This window comes from Pelophylax lessonae (assembly GCF_965119305.1).
Source record: "Pelophylax lessonae genome assembly, chromosome: 2".
Taxonomy (NCBI): domain Eukaryota; kingdom Metazoa; phylum Chordata; class Amphibia; order Anura; family Ranidae; genus Pelophylax; species Pelophylax lessonae.
In genome coordinates, this window is record NC_138769.1 from 107,584,398 (window position 1) to 107,602,870 (window position 18,473).

General features: G+C 43.9%; 1 protein-coding gene across 1 annotated transcript in view; it reads left to right on the plus strand.

The window, feature by feature from the left end:
* DCBLD2 (discoidin, CUB and LCCL domain containing 2) overlaps positions 1 to 18,473 on the plus strand; it is a 136,452-nt gene that overhangs the window by 63,371 nt on the left and 54,608 nt on the right. Inside the window, exon 3 of the mRNA XM_082245307.1 lies at positions 17,054 to 17,194. Within this exon, the coding sequence (XP_082101433.1) occupies positions 17,054 to 17,194 (141 nt within the window). The remainder of the gene's footprint in view (positions 1 to 17,053; positions 17,195 to 18,473) is intronic.

The window sequence follows — 18,473 nt, forward strand, 5'->3', positions numbered from 1 at the left end:
AAGTATTGCTTCACTTTAGCACAGTTATTTCAGCATAGCTCTGTTGCACGCACTTGTAAATTTAAAGTTTAGTTTGCTATCTTAACAGAGCTTATTAAAAAAAAAACCCTGGCTAACGAATTTACAAAATATATATATAATGTGTGTGTGTGTGTATGTATGTATGTGTATGTATATATATATATATATATATATATATATATATATATATATATATATATATATATATATAAAATGTGTGTGTATATATAATTTTTTTTTAATATATAGTTTAAGCTTGTACATGAAACCTAAGAGAGGGTTGAGCTCGTGCAGAAGAGTTTTTTTTAATCTGTGATTTTTATTTTTTTTTTTTAATGCCTCCCAAAGAATACTATAAAACTTTGAAAATGTCATTTTATCCAGGGAAAATCATAGCACTTCAACGAAGTCCAAAACCAAGGATAATTTCAGGCTCTACAAGCAATGAAACAATCTGGTTTTTTTTTTTTTTTTTTTTTTAAAGCATTTGACTGTACAATAATGAATATTCCATTATAATGCTCCATTTACAATGTATTCGCCTTTTGTCAAACCAAGTTGATGGGAGCATATGAAAGCGGCACATTAATCTGGCAGTTCAGCAATTTGCATTCTGATCCTCAGATGTATAAATAGTCTGTTTACATGACAACGTGCTGATAAGTGTTCTGCTTTCTGTAGCCCCATTGTTGGGATCTATGCTGTTTTATTAATCCCACATTCTTTTTTTTTTTTTTCTTTTATGTCCCACTTGCTAATTTTCATATACTCATAGAAGTTGATTTACTAAAGGAGAAGAGACTACTTAGCGAATATGGTGAAGTTGTGTTCCATTCAATCCATCTAGTTTATATTTATATGTAAAAAAAAAAAGTATGTGTGTGTGTATGTGTATATATATATATATATATATATATATATATATATATATATATATATATATATATATATATATATATATATATATATATATATATAATAATTTTATAAAATTTACACACATAGTGGATCTAAAAAGTCTACACACCCCTGTTAAAATGTCAGGTTTCTGATGTAAAAAAATAAGCCAAAGATAAATAATTTCAGAACTTTTTTTCATCTTTAACGTGACTGTACAACTCATTTGAAAAATAAAAATTAAATCTTTTAGAGGGGGGAATAAAAGAAAAAAAAGAACTAAAATAATGTGGTCGCATAAGGGTCCTTTCACACGAGCGATCCGATCAGATCCGCCTGTCAGGTTTTTAGGCGGATCTGATCGGATCCCCCATGCATCCCTATGGGGCAGCGGATGTCAGCGGAGACATGTCCGCTGCCATCCGCATCCGATCCTGTCCGTGAAATCCGGACGGATGGAAACCCTATTTCTCTGTCGCTCATTGACAGACGTAGTCCTCCTTGATTAATATCAACTCGGGTTATACTGCCCTCTACAGGAGTAGGACTAGACAGGAAAGAAAACGTTCTGGCCACACCCTAGGGGCAGTCCCAGAGGGTATATCCTCTCACTTCCTGCTACAGCAAATCAGTTTTTTTCTGTCTAGTTAGGAGTAAGGACCTAGATTCCTTGTTAGGATCTTCGGTCCTGGCAGGATTTTTTTAGAAATACTTTTTTTAGACAGCTTTTTTTCTCCAGTGTTCCTGTGAGATCTTCAAGCAAGTACGCTGAAACTGGGCGACGGGCTGGATGTTAGGATCCAGTGGTCACCCCAGTTCAGCCTACGAGCGCGTGCAGGCCATAGCTCCGCGCTGGGTCGGCCGCGACATAGTCCCACTGGACGGGGACTGACCCTGTGAGTTAAACGTCTCGCCTGGACGCCAATGACCAACAGAGTCACGGCGTCCGTATTGGTCGACAGCCCCCCCACCCTGGTGGAGAGGGGTTCTGTCAGGAGTTGGCGCCCGCCTGGTTCCGGTATGGTGAGTAAAATGTTCCCCCTGTCGGGTTTGTTGGTGGACGCGGGCCCCTCTCTGGGATGGTCGGACACTCAGTTTCTGGGTCTCCCCTCTATCCTATAACAGGTCACAGACCCCCCAATTTGAGTGTAATTTTTGTGAATAGAAACCAGGAGGCTTGATTTGGGAGCTGACTATCTAAAGTCACTATATGACTGTAAGGGTGACTGAAGTCAGTGGCAGACTACTAAAAGGCATTACTATTGAGGTATAGAGGTATCCTACCGGTCTAGTGTGTACACAGGCCAAGTTACTGCAGCCACAGATCGCCATCCCTCCAGAAAGCCGGTCACTTCCACAGGCCGCACAGCCTCCCGCAGGCCGAGGCACTTCCACAGGCCGAATGCACACATCCCGCAGGCCGCTGCTAACTTGCAAGCCGCCGCTATCCTACACAGGCCGCCGCCATTTTCCTGCAGATCGCACGAGGCCGCCATATTGGCGTAGCATCGTGTCTCCAGCATTGGGGCGGCCATGTTTGAGGTGACCAAACACCTCGTGGAGTAATTGGGAGGCGCCGGAAGGCGTGTAAAGGGGCGGAGCCGCCTCCTTGGCCCAGGGAAAGCAAGCCAAAGACTTCCTGTCTGTAACAGACAGTGCTGGAAGCAGGTTGATAAGAAACTTCTGTGCATCAGGTGAGCCTTGGGGTCTCCTCTTTCTGAGGGGTCCAAGCAGGTAGACTGAGGGGCGCTACTGCGCTGGGGGACTAAGTTTTAAAAAAAAAAAAAAAAGATGTTTTTTTCTTGCAATTAATTTTTTTGTGTTTGCTGGCAAGTGTCTTGTTACATGAACCCTGCCACATATGTATCCCCACCTGATCCCCTCAGGGTGGCCGCAGGACCCTCCAGTACCCCACTTGTGATGATGCATTATCAGCAGTTTTGGAGTCTTTGGTATCCCGGGTGGAGGTAGCCTGTCAGGGACGGGGGTCAAGAAGAGCGACCCCCGCCTACCCCTATGTCATCTGATACCTCAGATACGGATTCTGAGCTGGTCATTGCAGTCCCTTTTCTGGGGTTGTTGTCTAAGGTACGGTCTCCTCAGACAGTAAGGAGGATGCTTCTGCCTCGGACATAGCACAAGAAGCGTTGGTGGAAGCACTAGTTGTGTCTGTCTGGGAAACCTTAAATCTTGAGGTTACACCGGCAGAGGTAGCTGAGACTCTTATTCCTTTTTTGGTACTAGCAAGCCTACCAAAATGGTGAAGGGTTTCCCTTGCCCAAATGGGGTCGTCCGTAAATGAGCCCTGCTATTTCCAAACGCATGGCTAGGCGCTATCATTTTGAGGAATCCCTCATTACAAAGATGGACGATACCACTTATAGTGGACTCACCGATTTCCAGACTAAATAAAGCCACTGTTATCCCGTTGGATTGACAGAATGGGCCCCACCCATCTCTAGGGTGGGGGGTGTCTTCACCGGTTTCCGGATCCAGGGCTTTCCAGAATCCCGGATAAAGGGGTTCGCAAGGTCATATGGTCGGGATACAAGATCGAGTTTCGATCACTTCCACCGGTGCGATTCTTCCCTTCCAATAGTCGACATCCCCGGGTCGCTTAAAAGCTTTGCGGGGGACAGCTTGATACTACAAGCAGTGGTAGTTCCCATTCCTTGGAGGAGTTCTAGTCGAACTTGTTCACAATGCCCAGGAAAAAGGGCTAGGTGCGTCCAATTCTGGTCTTGGAAGAGATGGAGTCCATCCATACAGTGGTGGCCTCCCTGCATCAGGGGGATTTCCTGGCGTCCATAGACATTTAGGATGCCTATCCTTATATCCCCATCTTCGCAGGACATCAGCGTTTTCGTTGCTTTTCCCAAAGATCATCCCTGGTTCCCACCAGGAGACTGAACTATCTGGGCCTAATTTTGGATACATCCTTGGCAAGGGTGTTTCTCCATGCGGAGAAACTCCAGAAGATTCAGTCAATGATTCGGATGTTGCTGTCCGTCAACTGGCTGGGATTGATGGTCGCCTCCTTAGAGGCAGTACCGTTTGCCCAGTCTCATACCCGAATTCTCCAAAGAGGAGATTCTTCTCCTATGGAATCGGAATCCCGATTCCCTGGACAATCGGGTCCGATTGAGTGAGCGGACCAGGGAGGCTCTGGTCTGGTGGCTTCGGTCTCCGATGCTCAGCCAGGGGAAGTCATTTCTTCTGATTAATTCCAGGTTACCAATAAATGTGTTGGAACTGAGAGCGATCAGACTTTGTCTGATTTACTGGACCGAGCAGCTCCAGGGCAGCCCGGTTCGGATCCAATCGGACTATGCCACGGTCATGACTTAGGTCGATCACCAAGGGGCACCAAGAGTGCCCTGGCGGCCATAGAAGTGGCCAACATTCTTATTGGGGGAACAGTTGTTCCAGTTCTCTCCGCGATATTTATCACGGGGGTGGACAGGCAGATTATTTCAGCCGTCAGATTCTGGATCAAGAGGAATAGTCTCTTCATCCAGAGGTATTTCACCAGCTGTCCCTTCATTGGGGCACCCCGGATATGGATCTGTTGGTAGGTTGGCTCAACAGGGCTCGCACCCGCGATCCTCTAGCGGACGCAGCAGACGCGCTGAACGGCCTGTAAAGCCAGTATCAGCTACTATATGTCTTCCCCCCTCTCAAATTGCTGCTGAGATTTCTCCGCAGGATAGAGGTGGAGGGAACTCCAGTTATCCTGGAAATTCCGAGCTGGCCTCGTCAAGCCGGGTACGCCGACTTGGACAGGCTAGTCGCGGACGCTCCTTGGTGACTTCCTCTCAGGGAGGATCTGCGGTCTCAAGGACCGATCTTCCATCGTGCTTTACAGTCGCTGGTTTTATTGGCCTGGCTATGGAGACCCAGGTACTGAAGGACAGAGGGTTGTCAGCTTCAGTTATTCCTACTCTAATTAAAGCAAGGAAAGCGACTTCCAGCAAAGTCTATTATCGCACATGGAAGACTTATATCGCGTGGTGTGAATCTTTGGAATTTCCCCCACGTACCTATTCGGTGACCCGAATTTTGGCTTTTCTGAAAAAGGGGGTTGAGCAGAAACTATCCTTGAGCACTATCAAGGGTCAGGTTTCAGCATTAGCAATCTTCTTTCAGAAGCCTTGGGCTTACTCATTCCTTGGTGTCCAGGGGGTGCGGCACTTGGCTCCGCCAGTGCGCGCACCCTTACCGCCCTGGGATCTTAATTTGGTGTTTGTCGGTTCTTCAGAAACCTCCCTTTGAAAATATCAGGGAGATTCCCTTGCTTACATTATCCCAGAAGGTGGCCTTCTTGGTGGCCATCACTTCTGCACGCAGGGTGTCAGAACTGGCTGCATTATCATGCCATTCCCCATATCTAGTGGTTCATAGGGATAAGGTAGTTCTTCACCCGAAGCCATCCTTTCTTCCTAAGGTGGTTTCAGATTTTCATCTGAATGAAGATATTGTGCTACCTTCCTTGTGTCCCAAGCCCAATCATCCTCAGGAATATGCGTTGCATTCCTTGGATGTAGTTCGGGCAATCAGGGTATACCTGAAGACTTCGGAATCATTCCGTTAAACGGATTCACTTTTTGTGATCACGGATGGCCCCAGAAAGGGGTTGCCTGTATCTGCCGCGACTATCTCCAGATGGATCAGACAGACGGTGGTACAGGCTTATTCTATTAAGGGTCGGAATCCTCCTTTCCCTGTTAATGCGCACTCCACTTGAGCGCTCAGTACTTCCTGGGCCTACCGCCATCAGGCGTCAGTGGTCCAGGTGTGCAAGGCGGCTACCTGGTCGTCGGTTCATACCTTTACAAAATTTTATAAAGTTGATGTGATGGCATCGGCGGATGCCTCATTTGGCCGCAAGGTTTTGCAGGCCGCAATTTGAGGAGACCGGTGGTCTACCTCTAGGGTTTTTTTCCGTTGGAATTTCAGTTGAGTCTCATCGTGTGATGAGCCTTTAAAACTTCTAGTTGGCACCGGTTGGGCCTTCTAGATTGGATTTTGATTTCCATTTTCCCACCCCTCATTTGTGGCACTGCTTTGGGACGTCCCGAGTTGATATTAATCAAGGAGGACTACGTCTTGTCAATGAGCGACAGAGAAAAATGGATTTTTGTAAAATCTTACCGTAAAATCCTTTTCTCTTAAGCTCATTGACAGACGTAGTACCCGCCCCTCTGTTTTTGAGTTGGGTTGGGTTAAATTCTCTAAACACTGCTTTGTAACATAACTGATTTGCTGTAGCAGGAAGTGAGAGGATATACCCTCTGGGACTGCCCCTAGGGTGTGGCCAGAACGTTTTCTTTCCTGTCTAGTCCTACTCCTGTAGAGGGCAGTATATCCCGAGTTGATATCAAGGAGGACTATGTCTGTCAATGAGCTTAAGAGAAAAGGATTTTACGGTAAGATTTTACAAAAATCATTTTTTTCCATCTGTCCAGGGGATGGGATCGGATGAGAACGGACAGGCGGTCCACTCTCATCCGATTCCTCCATACAGATGCATGGGGCTCTGACACCTCCCTCTCCGCACACAGAGCAGAGAGGGAGATGTCACCTGCCTGCTCAGCGGGGATCTGTGTATCTATCCCCTGCTGAGCAGCACAGATCTGCCTACGGAGGCAGACTGTTTGAAAGAAGCCTATGTGTGCACACCTTCTTATAACTGGGGATGTAGCTGTGTTCAGAATTAAGAAATCCCACTCAAACTCTTGTTAAATAGGAGTCCGTACACACCTGCTATCATTTTAAGTGCCCCAGATTAATTTTAATAAAGTTCAGCTGTTCTGGTAGGTCTTTCCTGACATTTTCTTAGTGGCATCCTACAGCAAAAGACAGCTCGGCTCCGAAGAGCTTCCAAAGCATCAGAGGGATCCCATTAAGTTATCAGTCAGGAGAAGGGTACAAAATAATTTCCAAGACATTAGATATACCATGGAACACAGTGAAGACTGTTATCAAGTGGAGAAAATATGGCACAACAGTGACATTACCAAGAACCTGACATCCCTCCAAAATTGATGAAAAGACGAAGAAAACTGGTCAGGTAGGCTGCCAAGAGGCCTACAGTAACATTAAAGGAGGTGCAGGAATATCTGCCAAGTACTGGCTGTGTGGTACATGTGACAACAATCTCCCGTATTCTTTATATGTCTGGGTTATGGGGTAGACTGACAAGACGGAAGCCCTTTCTTATGGAGAAAAACATCTAAGCCCAGCTAAATTCTGCAAAAACACATCTGAAGCCTCGCAAAAACGTGGGAAAATATGTTGTGGTCTGATGAAACCAAGGTTGAACTTTTTGGCCATAATTTCAAAAGATATGTTTGGCACAAAAACAACACTGCACATCACCAAAAGAACACCATACCCACAGTGAAGCATGGTGGTGGCAGCATCATGCTTTGAGGCTGTTTTTAGGGTTCTTAGTCAAGGTAAAGGGAATTATGAACAGTTTAAAACATCAGTCAATATTGGCACAAAACCTTCAGGCTTCTGCTAGAAAGCTGAACATGAAGAGGAACTTCATCTTTCAGCATGTCAACTCAACGTCCCAAAGCATACATTCAAATCAACAAAGAAATGGCTTCACCAGAAGAAGATTAAAGTTTTGGAAAGGCTCAGCCAGAGCCCAGACCTGAATCCGATTTGAAAATCTGTGGGGTGATCTGAAGAGGGCTGTGCACAGGAGATGCCCTCGCAATCTGACAGATTTGGAGTGTTTTTGCAAAGAGTGGGCAAATATTGCCAAGCCAAGATGTGCCATGCTGATAGACCCAAAAAGAGTGCTGTAATAAAATCAAAAGGTGCTTCAACAAAGTATTAGTTTAAGGGTTTGCTCACTTATGCAACCATAATTTTTTAGTTTTTTATTTTTACTTCCTTCAACCTAAAAGATTTTAGTTCGGTGTTTAACTGATTTGTAAAGTTTATAGGCCACATTAAAGGTGGAAAAAGTTCTGAAATGATGAAATTTATTTATCTTTGTATCATTTTTTTACATCCCCGAACCCTGACATTTTAACAGGGGTGTGTAGACTTTTTATATTGGATATCTATATATACATATATATCTAATATCTCTCTGTGCGTGTGTGTTTGTGTATATATATATATATATATATATATATATATGTATGTATGTATGTATGTATGTATGTGTGTGTGTGTGTGTGTGTGTGTGTGTGTATGTATGTGTGTATATATATATATATATATATATACACACAGTGGGTACGGAAAGTATTCAGACCCCCTTAAATTTTTCACTCTTTGTTATATTGCAGCCATTTGCTAAAATCATTTAGGTTCATTCTTCTTCCTCATGAATGTACACATAGCACCCCATACTGACAGAAAAACACAGAATTGTTGACATTGTTGCAGATTTATTAAAAAAGGAAAACTGAAATATCACATGGTCCTAAGTATTCAGACCCTTTGCTGTGACACTCATATATTTAACTCAGGTGCTTTCCATTTCTTCTGATCATCCTTGAGATGGTTCTACACCTTCATTTGAGTCCAGCTGTGTTTGATTATACTGATTGGACTTGATTAGGAAAGCCACACACCTGTCTATATAAGACCTTCCAGATCACAATGCATGTCAGAGCAAATGAGAATCATGAGGTCAAAGGAACTGCCTGAAGAGCTCAGACAGAATTGTGGCAAGGCACAGATCTGGCCAAGGTTACAAAAAGATTTCTGCTGCATTTAAGGTTCCTAAGAGCACAGTGGCCTCCATAATCCTCAAATGGAAGACGTTTGGGAGGACCAGAACCTTTCCTAGAGCTGGCCGTCCGGCCAAACTGAGCTATCGGGGGAGAAGAGCCTTGGTGAGAGAGGTAAAGAAGAACCCAAAGATCACTGTGGCTGAGCTCCAGAGATGCAGTCAGGAGATGGGAGAAAGTTGTAGAAAGTCAACCATCACTGCAGCCCTCCACCAGTCGGGGCTTTATGGCAGAGTGGCCCGACGAAAGCCTCTCCTCAGTGTAAGACACATGAAAGCCCTCATGGAGTTTGCTAAAAAAACACCTGAAGGACTCCAAGATGGTGAGAAATAAGATTCTCTGGTCTGATGAGACCAAAATAGAACTTTTGGCCTTAATTCTAAGCGGTATGTGTGGAGAAAACCAGGCACTGCTCATCACCTGTCCAATACAGTCCCAACAGTGAAGCATGGTGGTAGCATCATGTTGTGGGGGTGTTTTTCAGCTGCAGGGACAGGACGACTGGTTGCAATCGAGGGAAAGATGAATGCGGCCAAGTACAGGGATATCCTGGACAAAAACCTTCTCCAGAGTGCTCTGGACCTCAGCCTGGGCCGAAGGTTTACCTTCCAACAAGACAATGACCCTAAGCACACAGCTAAAATAACGAAGGAGTGGCTTCACAACAACTCCGTGACTGTTCTTGAATGGCCCAGCCAGAGCCCTGACTTAAACCCAATTGAGCATCTCTGGAGAGACCTAAAAATGGCTGTCCACCAACGTTTACCATCCAACCTGACAGAACTGGAGAGGATCTGCAAGGAGGAATGGCAGAGGATCCTCAAATCCAGGTGTGAAAGACTTGTTGCATCTTTCCCAAAAAGACTCCTGGCTGTATTAGATCAAAAGGGGGCTTCTACTAAATACTGAGCAAAGGGTCTGATTACTTAGGACCATGTGATATTTCAGTTTTTCTTTTTTAATAAATCTGCAACAATGTCAACAATTCTGTGTTTTTCTGTCAGTATGGGGTGCTATGTGTACATTCATGAGGAAGAAGAATGAACTTGAGGCTCGGTTCACACTGATGCGATGCGGGAAGGCTGTGAATCCGCAGCCTGTTCCCGCATCGCACACGCACCCCCGGCAGTCCACACTGCCATATGCGATCCGCTGGGGTTGTCAATGTAATCTTAACGACACCCCCAGTTTGATCGCATATCGCAGTGCGATCGTGCAGTTCGCACAGGATCGGATCGCACAAGTGTGAACCGCTGTGCGATCCGATCCTGATGCGGCAGCAAAAATGCCTCCTGTGCGTGTTTGCTGCGGGTGCGATGCGAATTTAGCCATACAAACTGTATGGCTAAACTCGCACCGCACAGCTGATCGCATGTCATGTCGGAGCAGTGCGCTCCGACATGACATGCGAACCCCGCACACGCAGTAGTGTGAACCGGGGCTAAATGATTTTAGCAAATGGCTGCAATATAACAAAGAGTGAAAAATTTTAAGGGGGTCTGAATACTTTCCGTACCCACTATATATATATATATATGGGGGGCTTTGTGGCCTGATCTCTTAGTATGGGGGTTATATCCAACACTTTGTTTCTACATTACGGACTTGGAGCAAGCGTAAAGATCTGGCATATGAAGTTGAATGCAGACTTGTTTTGTGTGACTGATGCAGAAAGCACAGAAGACACAGGATTAATATGACAGCCAGGTAGCTGAACCTTTCAAAAGGTTATCTTCTATGGAAGGCTTCCTTTTTAGGGACCATTCACACTAGAATGCCAAGCAGTAAACCTGCTTATCATGCTGTGTTTCCGCACCACACTCGAATCCCACTATCCTTGCGGTGGGTGTCTGTGCAAAGGGAACGACACCAAAACACAGGTTGAAAACAGTGTTTGCCTGCTTCAGATCGCATGTTATAAATGTAACATGCGATTCAGTTACTGTCTGTTTCCAAAAGTAGTGCATGCACTACTTTGGTGTGATCTCAGGGCATTCAAAATGAATGGGCTGAAATCACACTGCACAGAACTGCATGTGAATCGCACAGTTAACGCACAGCACAATCCTTTGCGATTTCACATGCAGATTTTAGTGTTAATGTCTCTTCTCCAGTAAAACTAAGGAAGGCCATACATGATGCAATTTTCTTTCCTACAACCATGGGTGGAAGGAAAGAAAATTGCTTTTTTTTTTTTTTTTTTTTTTTTCCCCCCATCAACAAGGACTAAACTCCCTCCCACAGTGCTATTTTGTTCCCCCAGTGGGGAGTGGAGAGCCGTCCCTGCTGGAAGAATACAATGATTATTGCCAGAAACTATAGCCACTGGCAATAATCACATGTAAAAATCCAACGTGTTGCTTGTACCCAGGTTGATTAAGATTGATTGTGGTAGAATCAGCTTGCTCATAGATGGGTCGAATCTCGACCGGTTCCCGCTGAACTGGCTGAGATTCAAAGCCATCTATGGCTGGCTTAACTTACCTGCCCGCTTGCAATCTTTATCTGCATGTGCACCTCAGAGTGCATTTTTAGCACACCTCGATGCCAGAATGCGTGAAGACCGGGTAAAGATGCCAGCTAGGGAAAGTGAGTTTATTTACACTAACCTTTCATTCTGTTACATCCTGAAAGGGAATCCAACTCCAGGATTACTACCACTACCAAGCTGTCCCAAACAGTTTCCTTTACGAACAGATGCAGCCGCTGTCGGTGCTGTATAACCTGTTAGTTGCTTCCGCTACATACAGTATACAGAGCTGTGTGCCGCCAGCGGTACGGGGACTTCCTGTTTTTGCTTCTGGAACAAAATCCAGCTCAAACATTCACACTAAGCCTTGTATTTTTTATGAGTGAATACAGGTATACCTTATCAGTAAATGCAAGGTTTCCTCTGATTGGCTGAGGTGGAGAAGCAGGCAGATGAAATCATGATTCCCACCTCTGCCAATCAGAGGAAGCCTTGTATTTATTGTTAAGGCTACATTCACACCTGAGTGTAGCGTTTTCACGCTTTTTTACCGCGTTTTTACAGGCGTTTTTACAGGCGTTTTTTGTGCAGGCGTTTTTACAGGCGTTTTTTGTGCAGGCGTTTTTAGATTGAATAGAGACCAATGGAAAACGCCTGTAATCTGCCCAAAAAGAAGCTCAAGTACTTTTTTGAGCATTGGGCGTTTTGCTCACAGTGTCAAAACGCTCAGATGTGAACAGGGGCCATTGAAATGAATAGGATTTGTCTTGTTGGGCGTTTTGAGAGCTGATCCTAGAGCAGAAAAACGCCCCAAAAACGCCTACATGTGAACGGAGCCTTAAATGCTTCCTGAGCAACGCTCAACCCGAGCCAAGTCTGTTCCAGGGATGGGAAGTCCTTGTACCGCTGCTGGAACACACTGATGTATATTGTTTGTATCTGATGCCATATACAGTTTCTACAGCGCTGACAGCTGCTACATTTGTTAGTAAAGGAAAATGTTTGGGCCAGCTTGGCCCGAATGAACGATTTAAATTCGCAGTAGTCCCGGAGTTATTCTTTACCTGGTTAATATGACAACACAGCATGTCTCTCACTGCATTAATGAGGCCTGAAAAGTTTTCATGTTTGCAGATTCCATAATGTTGATTATTACAGCACAAAATCCATTCCCTGTGTATCCGCTAACCGTTTATTTAACTTTCCTAGGAAGCTTTATTTTGCTTTGATTACGGTTTAGCTGGTTGTGCTTTGAAGTGCCGGAAATCCGTGGGCTGTAATGCTATAAATTTTTCTCGCTTACAATTTCATGCTTATCATTATAAACTGGATATCTTTAGAGGGGAGAGTGTGAGAGGAAAGTGCCATGCCTGGGTTTTATTGGTAGCACCAAAATTAAAAAAAAAAAAAAAAAAAAATGTACTTGATGTAAGACGTAGAATCCAGCTCACTGTAAGTGATAAACACGCAGGCCCTTAAATGGCAAGGAACTGTGCACCGATGTGCGTATTCATTTCACTGGCTGATGTTCTCCAGGTTACGGTCTCTCCGATGAGCCTCCTCTACCATTTGTAATCTAACCAAGGAAAGTTGTCAGGGATGGGGTCTGTGGAGGATTTTACTGCGCTAAAGCAGCGTGGGCCTCATGATTGAAAGAGTTTGTCCTTTGTTTGTTCCTAGTGAGGTATGAGAGCATGTAAAGAGAGAAGCTGGCTGTTATGGGAAACAAATACAGCTAAACTTCTAGTCAGAACCTAGGGCCCGGGACCCCTTAGCTTGCTCACAATACAAAGTACTAGAATGTCCTTCCTTCTTAACCCTCCCTACTACCACGCCGTTGTGTAAAAGGAAAATAAAAAATGGCAGACAGGTGGACTCCATTTTCTGGAGCGCTGTTTTAGAACACACAGCAAAAAAATGATCACGCACACCGGCGACCAGTGCCACCTCAGTGTCCCTCTGTACTTTTAGGATCCCCATGGGGTTTAGTGCCACTGACCACCGTTGATAGGGGCAAGGGGGAGATTTTAACAATATTGTGACTTTAGTGGGCGACTTTAAAGGCCAAGTTCACCTTAACCCCCCTCAATAACAGCATTTTTCTTCAACTCCCCCTAAAATTTGTGACAAAAAATTAGAACACCTTTAAACTAGCTACTTTCCAAACTAGCTACTTTCCAACAGAGTAATCATTTTAGGGGTACTCATGGTGTCCTGCTATTTTCATTTCATTATTATATATATATATATATATAATATATATATATATATATATATATATATATATATATATATATATATATATATAATATATATATATATATATATATATATATATATATATATATATATATATATGTATATGTGTGTGTATGTAGCACCCTCCTAGGTAGGTGCTAGGAAAAAAGCATCAAGTGGTTCCTTCTGATTATCAGGGGAGCCAGATCTGTTAGTTTTGCCTGTCACATGTTTCCAGGTGTGATTTACTAGTTCTGGGGGAGTGTCCTCACTGTGTCCAATGAGGGAGCTTGTTGGACAGTGGAGGAAACGTAACCAGTAGTACATCAGGGTTTATGGCTGTCTCAGTGGGTGGGCATTGCTGCAATGCATTCTGGGATTGGCAATAAATCCAGAGGGAGCATGTGGCAGGGCACCTTTTGGCGGGAGCAAAGTCCCAGGAGGAGATGGATGGCTGTCTCTCCTCCAGCAGGTGTGAGGAAGGTGGTTCAGGCGGTCGGCCTAGTGAACCAGGTGTTGAGCTGAGCTGCAGAGGATCCAGAGCGCTGACGAGTAGAGCTGCTGGCAGTGTCTTGTGGGAAAAAAAGTTTAACAAGTACCAGAGGATTTGCCTAAGGGTCTGCCTGAGAGGGGACCACTCCAGAGAAGTCACGGGATCAAGGAGCTAGCTCACTCATGAAGTTTATCAGTAAAGGGGGTGCTGTGTAGTTGACCCTAAAGAATAGGAACAAAGGAGGTGCCAGGAAGGGCCCTGAAGTTGTTCAGCAGTACAGTACAGATTACCTCAGAAAGCTCATTTACTTATACTTCACAGCAAAGGGCAAAGTGAAGCAGCGGCCTAGCCGTGACTAGCGTTACTCAGCGTTTTCAAGTCGTCCCAGCCAATTGTGCATAGTTGTATAAAGTTGGAGTATCCCACTCATTCCCTTCTCCTGTCTGAGTTCCAAATAAAAACACAAAAGCCAAGCTACTGGACTGTTTCCTGACTGAGCTAAAACACTTGGGAAAATGTCAAACTGTCATGTTGTTGCTAATTGTAACCCAGGGGAACCTGTAATCAGCAGCTGCCAAGGCAGTAGTGCTACACATACATGCATGCATACATACATACATACAGTGCCTTGCGAAAGTATTCGGCCCCCTTGAACTTTTCGACCTTTTGCCACATTTCAGGCTTCAAACATAAAGATATATAACTGTAATTTTTTGTGAAGAATCGACAACAAGTGGGACACAATCATGAAGTGGAACGAAATTTATTGGATATTTCAAACTTTTTTAACAAATAAAAAAACTAAAAAATTGGGCGTGCAAAATTATTCAGCCCCCTTAAGTTAATACTTTGTAGCGCCACCTTTTGCTGCAATTACAGCTGTAAGTCGCTTGGGGTATGGGGTATGTCTCTATCAGTTTTGCACATCGAGAGACTGAAACTTTTGCCCATCCATGAGGTTGGATGGAGAGCGTTTGTGAACAGCAGTTTTCAGTTCTTTCCACAGATTCTCGATTGGATTCAGGTCTGGACTTTGACTTGGCCATTCTAACACCTGGATATGTTTATTTGTGAACCATTCCATTGTAGATTTTGCTTTGTTTTGGAACATTGTCTTGTTGGAAGACAAATCTCTGTCCCAGTCTCAGGTCTTTTGCAGACTCCATCAGGTTTTCTTCCAGAATGGTCCTGTATTTGGCTCCATCCATCTTCCCATCAATTTTAACCATCTTCCCTGTCCCTGCTGAAGAAAAGCAGGCCCAAACCATGATGCTGCCACCACCATGTTTGACAGTGGGGATGGTGTGTTCAAGGTGATGAGCTGTGTTGCTTTTACGCCAAACCTAACGTTTTGCATTATTGCCAAAAAGTTCCATTTTGGTTTCATCTGACCAGAGCACCTTCTTCCACATGTTTGGTGTGTCTCCCAGGTGGCTTGTGGCAAACGTTAAATGACACTTTTATGGATATCTTTTAAGAAATGGCTTTCTTCTTGCCACTCAATAAAGGCCAGATTTGTGCAGTATACGACTGATTGTTGTCCTATGGACAGAGTCTCCCACCTCAGCTGTAGATCTCTGCAGTTCATCCAGAGTGATCATGGGCCTCTTGGCTGCATCTCTGATCAGTCGTCTCCTTGTATGAGCTGAAAGTTTAGAGGGATGGCCAGGTCTTCGTAGATTTGCAGTGGTCTGATACTCCTTCCATTTCAATATTATTGCTTGCACAGTGCTCCTTGGGATGTTTAAAGCTTGGGAAATCTTTTTGTATCCAAATCCGGCTTTAAACTTCTCCACAACAGTATCTCGGACCTGCCTGGTGTGTTCCTTGTTCTTCATGATGCTCTCTGCGCTTTGAACGGACCTCTGAGACTATCACAGTGAAGGTGCATTTATACGGAGACTTGATTACACACAGGTGGATTCTATTGATCATCATTAGTCATTTAGGTCAACATTGGATCATTCAGAGAACCTCACTGAATTTCTGGAGAGTTTGCTGCACTGAAAGTAAAGGGGCTGAATAATTTTGCACGCCCAATTTTTCAGTTTTTTATTTGTTAACAAAGTTTGAAATATCCAAAAACATTTGTTCCACTTCATGATTGTGTCCCACTTGTTGATTCTTCACAAAAAATTACAGTTTTATATCTTTATGTTTGAAGCCTGAAATGTGGTAGAAGGTCAAAGTTCAAGGGGGCCGAATACTTTCGCAAGGCACTGTACATGCATGCATACATACATACATACATACATACATACATACATACATACATACATACATACATACATACATACATACATTTTTTTTTTTTCTTTTTAATAAAAGAAAAATAAACCCACTGGTTAGCAAATGCCATCAAAAGATACAAAATTATTTTGGGTACAGTGGTACATGAACCGCGTAAGGGCTCATTTACACGTCGTCAGGTAGTGAGAAGGCAATATGTCACCCAAAGTAAACCTTGTGATTTCAAGTCCAAGTTTTAAATGTTTATCAATTTCTACTGCCCTCTGAAAAGTTATCAGTATTGGGCCACTTTTCAGAGGGTGGTAGGCATTCAGGAGGCTATCGTGCCATCTCCTAAATACCGTGTTTTTTTTTTTTTGTTTTTTTTTTGACAAATGGTTATTTTCAATTGGATTACTATGCTGCAATTGCAAGCCGATTTAAAAAAGACAGGCTAGATGGAGCAGCAGAGAAGTGAAGCTGAGGAAAACAAGATTTCAGAAACCTGACAGGCTAGGGATGAAGGCCAGTTTTATCTTTTTTGAGCATTTTTTGATGTGCTTGGTAATGTTTCCTGGCCTTTAAGTACCTTTTTTTGGACAGAAATTGGCATTGATTGACTATTGCGGATGGCACTTTTTTTTAGCGCGCTGTTCGTTGGTAATGGCGGCTTCCTTTGTCTGTCTGATCCAGTGGCTACAATACATCAGTACTCTCTGGGAAAATTAAGAGGATGAGGATTTTTTTACTTGCTCCTTTCCTGTTTTGGGTCACCTCCTGAATATGAAGACAGCCAGTCAAATAGCTTTTTCTGAAGGTCAGCAATAGTTGTTCTCAGTTAGATTTACCATGATGGTCGGTCTCTTCTGTCACATATTGGTAACACGTTTTTTGAAGTCCTTGATTTTTCTTGTATTAAATTTTTCTTGTCTTTTTCTCTCTGCTCAGGGACTAAGTATTGTGGCTTGGCATTGAGACCAGAGGACGTCATTGAGTCCAAGAGCCATGAAGTCACCGTTCTGTTCATGAGTGGGACCCACATCTCCGGACGAGGCTTCCTGGCTTCTTACGCCTCCACAGATAAAACAGGTATTTGTTGTCTTTGGCAAGTAAGAGGGGAAAAAAGTGCAGTGCGTTGCCTGCTGATTGACGCTCTTCCTGCTGATTATTCTGTTTATCGTGTTAACTGTACAGCAGAGGTGCACCACAAATACCTGTTAGATTTTTTTACAGAAATGTTTCTAAAGCATGTTAAGGGGAATTCCACAAACAGGCTCTAAACTGAGCAAATGCCATTTATGTCATCAAGCAGAGCATTCTTCCCAATTTTTAGGTTTAACCTGGAAAAATGACAGTTTGCACTCTGTGCAAATGGCCGTTCACATGCACTTTGACAGTAAAATCAGTTTAAAACCACTGTGAAACACCCATAGCATTTGCATTTCAAATTGGAGATGTTGGCTTTGCATTACTCGGGAACTCTGTTGTCTGACACATGACCTAGTGGCTCCTCATGTGTGGCCCACTGAGTGTTAAGCCTAGAACACACTAGTATTTTTCTTTTTTTCGTCCAACCCAGCAGGGCTGAACAAGAAAATACAGCTCAGGAAGAGCCACTATACTAACAATCCATTTTTAATTTAAAGCCCTGCTGTATTAAAAAAAAAAAAAAGTAACCATGGCTAAAAGAAAATAGCATTGCTGTCAATGTCAGTCTCTTTAACCGGTTGCCGACCGCCGCACAACTATATACTGCGGCGGTCAGCCCCGGCCAGGCAGAGTGACGTACCGGTACGTCACTTCCCGGTCACTTCCTTGTGAGCCAATAGCGGGCGAGCGCGTGCCCGCGGAGGCTCGTTCACAGGGAAGTTAGTGCGTGTGACCGGCGGACCCGATGTCCACCGGTCACTTGCCTTTCGTCATTCTCCCCTGTGTAGAAACAGTGATCAGACGGTTCTACTATGTAGGACCGTTGATCACTGTTCCTACACTAGTAGCCACAGCCAATCACAGTAGAAAGCACGCCCCTAGGGACACACTTAACCCCTCCCTCCCCAATAAAGTTAACCCCTTCCCTGCCAGTGTCATTTTTACACTAACAGTGCATATCTATAGCACTGATTACTGCAGTAATGTCACTGGTAACCCCAAAAGTGTCAAAAATGTCAGTCAAGGGTCCGATCTGTCCGCCGCAATGTCGCAGTCCCGCAAAAAAAATCGCAGATCTCCGCCATTACTCGTTAAAAAAAAAAAAACACCAAAAATGACAAAAAATCTTTCCCTTAGTAAACGCAATAACTTTTGCGCAAACCAATCAAAATACGCTTTTTGGGATTTTTCTTTTTTTTTTTTCTAAAACATATGTAGC